Genomic DNA, 13,175 nt, shown 5'->3' with positions numbered 1-13,175 from the left:
TCCTTAACCGTTTGGGCAGAGGTAGTCCCAGAAGTAATAGAATGCATATATGTGCATGTAATGTATTATTTTAACCTTAAGATTCCTATCCAATTTGCATTTTACAACCTTCAAGTTAAGTTTTAGTTGAGGGAAGATTCGCCTATAAGTTTACTTCATATTGCTGTTATCTCTATGGTTATATCTGAAACTGGATTATACACGGATTTCCTTAGGGACATTTACAGTCCCCTATGGCTGTAATCTGTTTACTGCTGCTGTTGCTGTTGTTACTCTTATCTACTAGTATTTGCAATTGCTTTAGCTTTTCTATATTTTCTAAAAGATGTTTAGGTGAGGTCAGCCAGGAGTGTTGCCATTCATGAGGTCCTAAAGCTAAATGTAATTAAGCAGAGTTAAACTGAAGATGAAACAGTAGATAAAAATCACTGATCTGGGAGGACATATGCACCTTCTGATTTTTTTAATGAAGGTACAGCTTTTCTGTGTTTCATTATGCAGTAGAATCCATTAGCTTTTTGTCACGTTCTTTATAATATTAAAATGTATAACAGTGTGCTTATAGAACATCCAGAATGGCAGATGGTGGACTGGAAAATACTGCTTGGAAACAAAACTTATTTTAGTATTTCAGTGTTTTTATTAAATTGAAATTAAATATCTTACTTTTTATTTGTCATCCTCATTTTTTGTTTATTTGACATTTTCAGGTCACAACAGCTAAAACACTGGAACAAAACGATTACATTTGTATGACCACATACTCTTTAACTCCCATCTCCTTAAGATGTGTATGGGATATCTCCTGCTGCAAAGGTGTCTTCTAATTATGAACAAAGTATTACACCCATGTTTCAAATAGAAATGCTTTGGGCTGTGATTAAAATCTTAACATGGTGTTTCATCTTGGTGATATAGCTGAGATGTTTGTATGAAGTCATCTGTTCCCAAGTCTAACACAGCAGTTTTCCAACTAGCCCTTTAAATTTTAACTCCATGCCTGTAACCTCTCTCTCTACCAATTTTTCTTAGTGTGCTTCATGCAGGATGTCATAACCCTCAAGCGTTAAGTTTTGCAACATTTTCTCCAATAATACAGCTTTTAAGGGAAAAAATGGAGTTAACATTGTTAAAAATGAAGCACAGAAAAATGTATCTTTGCCCTTCTACTCCTATATTAGCTCTGCAGTATTGAACAGAAAAAGCATCTTGAAAAGTAAAAACAGGAGACGGGCACCTATTGAAATTCAAAAGGCAATCTCATCTACTTACTAGCTAGGTATCTAAAGCTCTTTTTAATATTTAAATGTTAAAATAATAGAAAGTTTTCTAGCAGGTATCTAGATAAGTAAAAAAATACCCGAATGAGACTGAATTATCATGGTTTAAGATACTTAGTTTTTTTTTTTTACAACCTTTGTCTATTGCATGAAAATTCAAATGTGAATGTTAATCCCTCCACATTAATTTACTATACAATTTCATTAACATAATAGTGTGTAAGTTCACATCATAAAGTGTGAAGTATAGAAGTGAAGAACAAAAGTCACACCAACAACTTTGCACATATTTACAGCAATTTGCATTCATAGTAATTTATTGCTGTATTGAGTGAGTTTGCACCCCCCTCACCTAACACATACAGCATTTACACAAACAAATTTTGGCCCTTCTGGAAAAGAGGAGGGAGGACCAAGACATACAGAGTGAGTAGGCATAAGGTAGCAAGGTTTGACCTCTACTCACTACTCCACTCAGCGGGCTGTAGGCACCATTTGGTGTCTGTGCTAGGCTGGCTATATAAAGAGTACTACTTGATAATGACTCTCTGTTGTATTTTACCATAATCTCATTTTCTGATCTCAATTGCCGTGGAAAAAACATGAATACTTGTCTCATCAAAACTACTTGTAAGAAAAGCAATTCATTCAGAGATGTTGTGATGCATTTTTTTAATGGTTTGTTTTTCTTAAATTATCTAGCCATAGATTTCCTAATATAAAAAATTATCTGATGAATACTTGAAATTCAAAGCAAATACATAGCATGCAAGAGGCTGCCAAACCTATACATCATATTTGAAATTGTAATTTATCTCATAAAATTCAACTTTTAAATCAGAAAATGAGAAGTAAGCAAAATGAATATAGATGATTTGATCATTCCTAACCTATTGGTCAGAATCTTTACTTAAGTCTAAATGCATTTCTACAGTTCTCAGTTAATTAATTTTATGTTTCTCTTAGAATCTATGACACCTAAGCATAATATATAAATAAATTAGTTCTCAGGATTGAAGGTCTAAAGATAAGGATATCACAGCACTGATGTGCAACACAGAACTAATTGCAGATAATAGCAGTCAAGGGAAAAAGAAATCACTGAAAGGGACTCAATAAGGAGAAAAACAGATCAAATAATCCATGGTCATGATTCAGGAGGTAAAGACTAAACAAAGCACTCAGGACAAGAAATGTGCCAAGACAGGTGGAGAATATTCTGAAAAATATGAACTTATTGCAGTCTATAGGAGAACTGGCATTTCAGAAGGTCAGAGAAAGAACAAATGCAGGAGAGATTCAGCAGCCTCAGTGAGTTCATTTTGCAAAAAAAGTCAATCTGGGAAAAAAATCTGACCTTGCCCTGACAGGCAGGCCACTTAGAGAAACAGAAGCAGCCCAGCTGATGTGTCTGATTACTGCATTCTCAGTCTTCTCGTGGTTGCCCTAGATGCCAATACTACAGCATTACACAGTCTACCCAAGCCTGTGCATCCATAGCAAATACAGCTTGTGATGTAAATCGTATGTGTCCATATCCACTACTTTTTTCATTGGTATTGAAGCATATCTCAAAATGCATACATTAAAATGCATGCATGTTAATTATAGCCCCACCTTCTATTAGACTGATAAGATCATGAAGATGACAAAAAAGGCACAGTAGGTGAAGAGGGATCAATTTAATGCTGACTCTTTTTTTATACGGATGAAATTTTTCCCATGTGGAATGGGGAAATAGTTGGTCTGCTTATTCGTGGGCCTAGCTGCATCAGAAAAGACACTGAACCAAGAGTAACGCAGACAATGGATGTGGCAAATGCTGTTTTGAAGAAGCTATCAGTCTTCAGAGGAAACAAAGGAATTATGAGACTTCTTGCTGACAAGACTATGTAAAAAATCTGAGATATTGTTCCCTATTTCCTTGAAGGTTTCATTGGACAGTTGTCAGAAGCTGTCTTCTCTTTGTCTGTCATCTAAATTAAGTATGTAATTGATCTTTAAAAAAAGTCTGACAGAAAAATCTTTCTATTTTTCCCTTAATATGTCTAATCTTTTCAAGTTCAAAGCATTGCAGTGGAAATCAAACATAATTCCTATTTTGGAATCCTGCTCGTTAAGCACACAATGTTTAAAACATGGGCTTGAAGTATATGGCAATAAATTTTAGCTATCAGGAGCAGCTGTAAAATCTGCTTTTTCATGGAAGATCTGGCATATACTCTATAAAATAGGACTATACTGTATATATGTCATTCAGCTTTGTAAAAATTATATTGGCTATGTTAATTTTTTATTCTTGATGATGTGTGACACAGTGAAGCTACATTTAACAACTGAAGTAAAATGGACCGAATAGAAAGGAAGTTAAAAGTAAAATTCAAGCAAAAATCACATTCAGCTTACAATAAATCTAGCAATTTCAGCTACAATAAAAGTAAAATATTTAAGGTTATGTAATTGTATTCTATTACTCTATAAAGATATGAACCCTTTCAATATCAAAAGTTTACTCTTCACATTACTGCCTATAAAAATAGCTCATTTGTTACACTGCTAGCCACAGAGCTGGAAACAATGAGTAGCTGGATTTAATGGATTTAAAATGTTGATATGTTCCTTTTAATTAGGGAAACAGGAAAACCAGATTCCATCTAAAATTCTCTTATTCAGCTCATTACTAAACTGAGCAAACAACATTACCTGCATAAGGCATTTTAAGATTTAACCTGCACAAAAATTGTCCCTGTGCTATTTAACAACACTATAGACTCTTTGTGAAAATTTGTACTGAATGAATTTGACAACAAAGCTGAAGAAATTTACTATCCACTTCCACACAAGCACTGTGATATCAAGAGGACCAAGTTCTGTGAGCTGTGTGTAAGTGCCTGTGGAAGCTGCTCTCTGCTCTCCGCGGCAGGCACTGCGTTACACCGTTACGGGGGGGAAAGCACATGGTTTCCGTCAGTTACTGCCCCTAATGCAAGGCTACAGCCCTGCCCCCAGTCTCTGGCACCAGCTAGGAGATGATAAAATTGCTGCTGAGTACTTATAATTCATTTCAAAACAAATTAAATCCCCTTCAGTTACTTTGCGTGTGAGGGCAGTAACTCCCTGCTGACAGATGGTAACGAAGAGCCGACCCACGGTATCTTCCCGGAGTGCTCCTGCTCAGTCAGCGGGAACACAGCTGTTTATAACTGCCATTTTCATTTTAAAGGTAGTTAAAGGCTCAAGATTTCTCATTTATTTACGCTCTGAGTTCAAATTCTTGTGGCAAGTTTTGGAACCAAGGCTTCACAGCCTACAAAAGATAAAGAAAAACTCTACACCTGGACAAACCTCTAAGAAATATCAGCTATTTAATTCAGGATTTTATGCTAATTTACATCATGTAAAGGCAGACTGAAAAGTATTATAGTTTTTCTTTCCCTCAAAATAGTTTCAATTTTGGTACGGAGAGTTCAGAACTGAAAGAGAGGAAAAGATCACAATAACTGAGCTTTTAAGAAGCCAAAATAATATATTTTTGGTACTTAATAGATATGTTAACTGTCACCCATACACATAGTTTTCATAGCTTGCTCATAGCTTCACTCACTACATATACATAAGCATACACTGTTTATTTATGATTCTCCATGTCTCCCTCTGCTTTCCTACTTGCTTTTGTGTCTCATACTTATCTACATTCTGCAGAAGAAACAATTAACCCAAGTGATTTTACCCAAACAGCAACTCTTTGCTTTATTTTATCTTAGCAGAATTTAATTCAGATAGATTCATTTCTCCTGTCTCCAAGTTGAACAAAACTAAAAGAATCATGGCTTTAATCTGTTTGCTTTTACAATGAAAACTCAGGGCTCTTGGCTTTTTTTCTGTGTTGAAATTCTGCATGGTTAAACAACAATTAAAAGGCAGATTAAAAATTAAGACAACAAAGAAGTATGTTTATAGAAACAGCCCCCCTAGATCTCCACTGTGAAGTACAGAAAGACTGCAGAATCTAAACCTAACAAAAATGTATGTCACATGCTGATACATTTCATGCAAGTCAAATACTCTCATAGGAAATGACAATGTGGAAGAGAGTAAGAAAGTGGAGATGCACAGTCCTTGGAGTTAGCTCACTGCATAGCTAATTTATATGGATAGGGTCATATGGATCTTCTCAAGGAGTCAAATCCATGCTCCTGAGAATCAAGCTTTGTCCTCAGCAGGACAAAGTTCAGTGAACTGCTATAATCTGTATAAGAAAATAAGCTTGGCTGGGAAATAACTTGGAAGGTTTCCTTTGTGGGAAGTACTGAGATAAAAAGACTACTGTATTTTTGCAGAAGCATTTTAAATCCTTCAAAAGAATGGACACAGCAAGAGGGTAAGAAGACAGACGCTATTAACTGGCAAGTCAGCTATACAGAGGAAGAATAATGTCAAAGATTAGTACAAATATAGAAGTCACAACTACTAAATTTCAACACGTCACGATGGCAGGACTACTGATTTTTTTTATTATTATTATTAATTTTTTAAAAATCTTTTTTAGAGAGAAAGTATGTTGCAGACTTCAATGCAACTCTTCTTCCTTACACGGAGGCAACAGAGCTCTCCTAGCACTGTGTAATGGACACGTTTCCCAAGTGCAGCATACACCATACACAAGAAAGATGCAAACATGAGTCAGAGTACAGCTGCCTAATGTCCCCTCATGCCCCAGGAGGACAGACACTGAAGAGGAACTGGGCTGCACAGCATGACTGAATGCTGCTTCTGGTGTTGCAAAATCCAAAGTAAGTAGACGTTTGATTTTGCTATCTAGCACTGCTTTGGAGCAGCTTGTCTACCTATGTGATTGGAAGATAAGAACGAGCGTGTATATGCATGCACATGAGATCCCTTTCATCACTGGGTGAGCTCTGCTAAGATGTGATCTAACCTGAATTACAATGTTAAAATCTGCAGCTTCCCTACCTTAATTATTGGTCTTTTTCAGAATTTGAGACTTCTAAAAATCTTTTTATGTGTACTCAGTAGGCTTTATGTTGTGCATTTTTTCCATTTGCTTTTCAGATTTCTGATGTACAGTAATTGCCTGTTTTGTCTCCTAAAAACTTAAATATAGAAATTTTAATGAATACCTAAAACAATATTAAAGAGTACAGACATGTCTGTGCCTGCTTCTGCCTTCTCGTTTTCTAGTTTGCACTCCAGTAAGAGTAGGATCAAGGTCTTCAAAGAACAGGACTGATTAAACTGAAAACTATTTTTTTTTTTATATTCCACTCCAACCTTTAAATCTTGTACTAGACACAAGGAATATACCGAGGGAGAAAAAAAAGATCAAGAAGAAAAGATTCAGATAAAATGTGTTTTCAAGCAATTTTCTATGTTTTAATTAAGAGGCAAAAAGGGAGAGGATTTTGCCTGAGTAGCACCTTGTGTGCTGGACAAGTGTTCAGTACCCAGGCAGCAATGTCCACTTGCTGCTTAGGAAGCCAAGATACTTCTGCTGTCCTGGAACACAAAAATTTGATTTCTTAGTTCACTGGGGAAGAGAAAGGTGAGGCTGGACTGTTGGCCTGGCTTATCATCTCCATAAGGAGGGAAGCACATAAAAAGGTGGAAGGAAATCCACCAGGATGCAGCAGCTGGTGCAAGGCCATTAGACTGCAATTTTCATGAGGCTGACAGTAAGCCAAGAAATTACAAAATGGCAGAGCCTGGGAATAACTGAAACATGTCATGCAATGTTGAGAATTATATTTTCCATGGCAATGATGCCTACACCAATACAATTTAAAAAAAAAATACTGGTGTGAATAATCTCAAAAAGAAATTACTGAAGCAATAGCAAGTAGTTGCTACAGATTAATCAACTGTATAAAAATGAAATTTTAACCAGGAAAAATCAGAAGACTTGAAGATATCTAGCAGTAAGTAAACATCGCTGCTGAAGATTGAGCACTAAGTACCACCTGATTTATGGATTTATCAAGTGCTGTGTCATTTCAAATGTGAAAATGATGAGCTGAAACAGCTAAGCATCAAGGAAAAAAACAGATAAAATTAAAATCAACATGTAGCAAATCTGGTTAACAAAAGAGGCTAGCACCAATATTCTACATTGATGACAGAAATAAAATTATGTAAACATGAAGAGAACGCTCTCTATAGCTCCTTAGTCTTCATGGAAGCTCCATTAGAGAATTAAAAATTGATAGGAAAGTAATAGTTCAATGAATAAAGAAATAATATTCTAAATTTAAAAGTCAAAATGTTACAGAAAACAAGCAATTTATTTGTGTGTAAATATGAAATATGAGCAACGAGAATGAATGAAAACAAAAATGACTGAGGAGAAAGGAATAGATGTAACAGCTCACTAAGACTCATTAAAACTTGACCGGTTTGTTTTACATCTCCAGGTCAGTAAGTTTTTCTATAAAATATGTGGCTGAATTTAAACTTTAATTAAACTTGTACTGCTACAGCTTTTTATAGCTATTAAGATATTTTCTGAAGTGAACAAAATAAAACCAGTGTATTCCTCTGAATTTGTAAATGGCCTAGAATGGAAGAGGAAATGGAAAGTGAACACCAAAAACTAGCAAGAGCCCTACTGACCATTTTAGCACATTTAGTCAACGGCTACCCATGGCTGCTGGATATGAGTAGTGCACACAGAGGTGGGAGGTGCAGCCTGAAATTCATCTTGTACCTACATTAAAAATCACCAAGGCATCTCTCCCCATAACGGCAAGCCATACCATGGAAAAGAGAAAAGGAGGATCTTTTCCTTCATAGTAGTGCCATAAACTGACTCTGAAGTGCCAGGGCCTCAACTTGCTTTCCAGCATTTGTTCCCTATAGATTTCCCTCTCCCCTCCTCCCTGATTGAGATTTCCAGCTTCCTCGTGACTGTGTCATTCTTCATAGCCAAATGCAAATATCAGAAAAAATATACATTTAATGCAACAGTAAACCAACATAACCAGGTATAACTATCCCACAGCATTACAATATAGACTTAGATTTCCTCATATGTAACTTAAATGCTTGCTGTGAAGCTGCTGTAGCAGTTCATATTGTTGTGAAAGCTGCAACTGAAGTGCCACTGCAAGTGCCATTGGTGGCCAGATGGCTTCAGTGACACTAGTTGAGTTTGCAAAGTCTACTAGGAACATAAGGAGGGACCATGTGAATATGCCCATTAAATGACATCTGTGTTTCTGATGCTTGTACTACAGTCTTTATCACAAGAATTGCATAATCTATTCCCTCCAGAATTTATGTATTAATAGTTCACAGCACATATTGCAACTGATGAAGAACAAAAGAGAGAAGGAAAAATGTATTAAAACTTCTTTCTTATTAGCTGTGTAGTGGCTCTGTTTAGGGCACTAAACAAGAAGCAGGCATTTCCAAATTGTGGATTTTAAAAATTTTCCTCTTATTTATTATGCATGCATAATATCTTAAAGAAAACTAGCTTACTTTGGGAAATAACCTCTAAAGGAATAGTCCACAGGGACTAATTTGTCCTTTGTCATTCCTCAGCAACAAACTTTATGAAGTATTCTCCCTAAAGGAATTTGTTGTATAAAATATGTGCATTACTAGGTTAAAAACCCACTATACCACATTCACAACTTTTTTTTTTTTTTTCCCCAAACTTGCTATACACACTCTTCAGTGGGAAATGGCACAAATTCATATATAATTCAGATACCCCAAAGCTTTACTTAGTTCACGGGTGATTTTCAGTAACATAAACTTACAAATCAGTGCATCCTACTGTGCTTTTAAATAACTAGCATGCTTCTGTGAAATTTATTGTGCACTTCACTCCTTTTCGTTCTTCCCATTTAGATACCATAGGAGTAGTTCACGATAATCTAAGGGAAGTAGCAACTATCCTCGTAAATGACAAATGTAAATAGCTCGAATGAATTACTCATTATACTCACTTGATATAATACGGCACTTTGTTTGGTGAGATTGCCCTCTCCCAGGGGCCTTGGACAGAAGCTGTTAACAACAAACAAACAAACAAATAAATAACTGCACATGTACATTCAAACATACAAACCTAGAAGAGAAACATGGAGGTAAAGTTCAAAGCAAACAGGGAAGACAACGTTAATCTCTAGAATTACAATTTTACACTCGGTCACGCTGATACAGGTCTGTTTGCTCAGTTGCCCATGAAGGCAGAAAGGATTAACCTGCTGTTCTGAAATTTCTGTCCTAATCTGAGAGAAATTGAACTCATTCAGCTGCAAAGATAAATACAAAAAACCCCTCCTTGACTACTAAGCTTACAGAACAGATATCAAGCAGAGTGAGCAACCTATCTTTCTGGCTTGCTCTTTTTATAGGGTTCTGCCTGCTAATGTGTTTGACTGGGTTTTCTTCAATCTCTTCCCTTGTGTGGTCAGCGCATTCCATCCTTCTAGGAACAGAATTATGCACTTGTTTATGTTTTATGTTGACTGAAGTTACACCATGAGTCTATTTTATTTATTCTCTTGTTGACTTGTTCTAAATGGAGAACAACTTTATTTTTATTTATTAACATTCATAATCGTGTCTTATAGACTTCCAATAGTAGCATATAATGGAGAAAATTACAGTGTGATCACAAGAAAAAGACAGAAAATGACATTACTCTTGGCTATCAGTGTTAAATGTCAACATCAACCGACAATATAATGAAAATATTTTCTAACAAAGTTTTATATAAAACTCATTGTTGGCAAAACAATTGTAAATATTTTTTATTAGAGGTTTTATCAGAGATAGAGATAACTTACAGTTTAGGCCATAATCAGAAAGACAATTCTTTTATTAAGAGTTTGTTATCTGTCAAAACCAGTAGGACCAAGAATTTTCTTTTTTAATATACTGATTAAAGAAAAAAATATATGAAAATGAATCGGGGGGGAGGGAGGGAGGGCGCGGCTGTTGCTTCACCCAGTGTAACCCTTCTTTTTAGTGACCCCTGCTGTTCACAAAGGAAAATAATTGTTACCGAGACTCAACTAGTAATTAGTTGCTTGATCATTTGGTTCAGAGTATTTTCTTTCCCTCTCTCACTCAAAATAGAGACTTCAGAAATGCGACTCCCAAGCTGCAGGTACTTTAACAAAGTCAACAAGTCATAATCCGTACAAATAAAAATGACCAAATACACACATTTCATACATTTTGTACCAGAATTGTTAACCAGATTCACAGAAGCCAGTCTGCAGAATGAAGTATATTGCCCTTCTCTCCCTCCTGAACTGGAGCATGGACAACAAGAGTTGGAGGAAAGAGATAAAATGTGCTCCTAAAGAATGGCTGTAGAAGGAAGACTTGCCGTTTTGCTAGAGTTGCCCGCACATGGATTGCGAAGAAGGGCTGGAAGGAAGCCACAGAGCGGGGAAAAAAAAATGAGATAGCCACAGCTGAGGAAGCTGGAGCCATTCTAGATGGTCTGAAAAGGAGAGCGAAAAGCAACTCCGAACAGGGTGCAGACTGGTGAGTGTGGCAATGGGTTTCTCATACATTTTAGACAATGCTGAGAAGCTAGGGAAAGGAAGGAATACACTTGGAAGAAATATGCATGTGGTAATCCTGTTTTCAATTGCTAGTGCCCAAGGAGTTATAAAAAGCCTACCACAGCATCTCTGTAGGTCCTGCTGTTGTCTTCAACCCCAACTAGCCATCTGTGGCTGAGCTGAGTGTATTGTTTTCCTGTGAGTGACACTTACAGTTTCACATTCTTTAGAAAAGAAAGGTGAAATTAAATTTAAGGTGTGAACCATGAGAATAGGTAACTCTCAAGGTGTGCAAGAAGCACAGAATTTGAATGACAGTGTTAGATCCCATGGAAAAATGGCACACTGCCGTGCCACTGAAGCCTCTATCATGACTCACGCATGCAAAAACACAAAACTCTGTGCATTTTCAAATACAAATACTTAAATATACACATAATTTATATGTGATCAAATAGTCTTTCTTGGGATAGGGACTGCTGTTTTGTTCCATGTTCGTAGACTGCATAGCTGAAGAGCTGTGAAGGCCAAGGTCGCCACTCATTAAGCTGCCCTTTTTGGTAGCATGAGCTCCAGCTGTATACAGCTTCTCAGTTTCTGTGTACTGCTATAGCCTCAAATGATGTAAAGATACCATCTGTTACATAATTTACAGGAATGCAAAAAGTATCAAACATAGAATATCATGTGATGTTTTGATGCTAACTATTGTAAAACAAGGGAACGTCTTACTTTTAACCCTATTTTTAGGTTCAGACAAAACCCTTAAGCATGATGTTACTTATTCTTTCTACTGGTGAGAACATAAACGGCTGTAAATGTAATTTTGGTGACTGATCCAATACTGTCCATCATCTAGAGAAGTTCGGTATCAATTACAATTTCATTTTACACTATCAATTGCTTGGTGATTTCTTTGTATGTTTTTTTTTCAGTAATAGTAATCTGTGTGTCAATATGTGGCCCATCAAATACTTTTAAAAGGCCTACTCAGTGACGATGATGAAGTTTCTTACCCATGGGAATTGGTATTATCTGAGGACTAATTTGATTAGGATTATACCAAGTTATAATTTTTGAAAATAAAATACTATTTAGTATTAACTAAAAAATGACCTTCTTACATCCTGCTCTTCCAAACAATCAATATTCCCAATGGGAATACCACTGAGGTACAGTTAGAATCATAGAACAGTTTGGGTTGGAAGGGACCTTTAAAGGTCATGTAGTCCAACCCCCCTGCAAGGAGCAGGGACATCTCCAAGATTTTGTTTTAATTAAATAAAGGACAGGATAGATTGCTGCATATTTTTGGAAGGTATATTTCTTCTGTTGCTTCTGAACTAATCTGGGTAAAAGCTTTGCAGTCATAACTTATTATCACAGAATCTTACATACGATAGTGCTCTTGATGCATTAGAAGAGGAACAAATACTTTGCTTTCATGAGAACCAAATGCTTTAGAAATTACAAACAATTCTGTGATGTTCTGTGTAATTGGATTTAGTGTACCTTCAAGAGATTGCTGTGAGGCTGTCTATAATACACTTTTGCTTTCCTGTATGATTCTAGCCTTGCATAAATTTGAGTGGACAAAATGCGAGGTACTTTACAGCTATTCTAAGAGAAGAATAATTTCGTTTTTGGCAGAAGCCCAGAAGCTGAAAACAGCTGTTTCTTATTTCTGGTTAACAGTACAGATTTACTATCCATTACAAAGCTAGTGCAGGTAATGGACATATATATTTAATTTCTGGTTAAGACCACTTTAGTAGCCTATCTAAAAACTCTTGCTGGCAAATACTTTTTTATATGACACTGCAATATCCCTGTGTGCTACAGCACTCAAGAAACAGACATCTTCCTGTTCACTAAGTGTAATTCAAAAGTGTTTTATTGTTCTAGTTTGCACAGTGTAAGAACCCTTTATCATACACGCAGCTACTTGCAATGCTATTGACTGCAATTAAATACTACAACAAAATATGGGGCATTTTAAGAGTGAATTTAAATCTCCCTATACTTGATTTGCATTGATATACATTTTAATGGTTACCTAATTTGGGATTTTTATTTCTTTCTTTTGGTGTGCTAACATCTGAGTCCTGCTTTGCCTATTCAACTTAAGTGAACGCAGTTCTTGAGCGTAAGTCTACATTCTTATTTGTTTGCAGAATGTATAATGAAATGGTAGCATGCTGGCTCTCTGAGCTTCAGCAGTGTTTTAATCTATGCAGGGATCTGAATGAAATATTAAATAGGATGATACTATAATTTTATCTGTGTTGATATTACAAAAAATAATCTGATAAATATTTTACTTTCGCACTACAAACATAATGAAAAATAC

The 13,175-nt window shown here is 36.0% G+C and overlaps 1 protein-coding gene across 11 annotated transcripts in view; it reads right to left on the bottom strand.

Moving 5' to 3' along the window:
- Positions 1-13,175, bottom strand: part of DMD (dystrophin) — a 1,302,935-nt gene that overhangs the window by 112,684 nt on the left and 1,177,076 nt on the right. For all 11 annotated transcript variants that reach the window (XM_086766697.1, XM_086766715.1, XM_086766672.1 and 8 more), the window contains one exon: positions 9,251-9,311. In XM_086766697.1, the coding sequence (XP_086622823.1) occupies positions 9,251-9,311 (61 nt within the window). The remainder of the gene's footprint in view (positions 1-9,250; positions 9,312-13,175) is intronic.

Source organism: Chlamydotis macqueenii, chromosome 1 (genome assembly GCF_036417535.1).
Source record: "Chlamydotis macqueenii isolate bChlMac1 chromosome 1, bChlMac1.mat, whole genome shotgun sequence".
Classification (NCBI taxonomy): domain Eukaryota; kingdom Metazoa; phylum Chordata; class Aves; order Otidiformes; family Otididae; genus Chlamydotis; species Chlamydotis macqueenii.
This window is presented reverse-complemented; position numbering and strand designations above follow the sequence as displayed.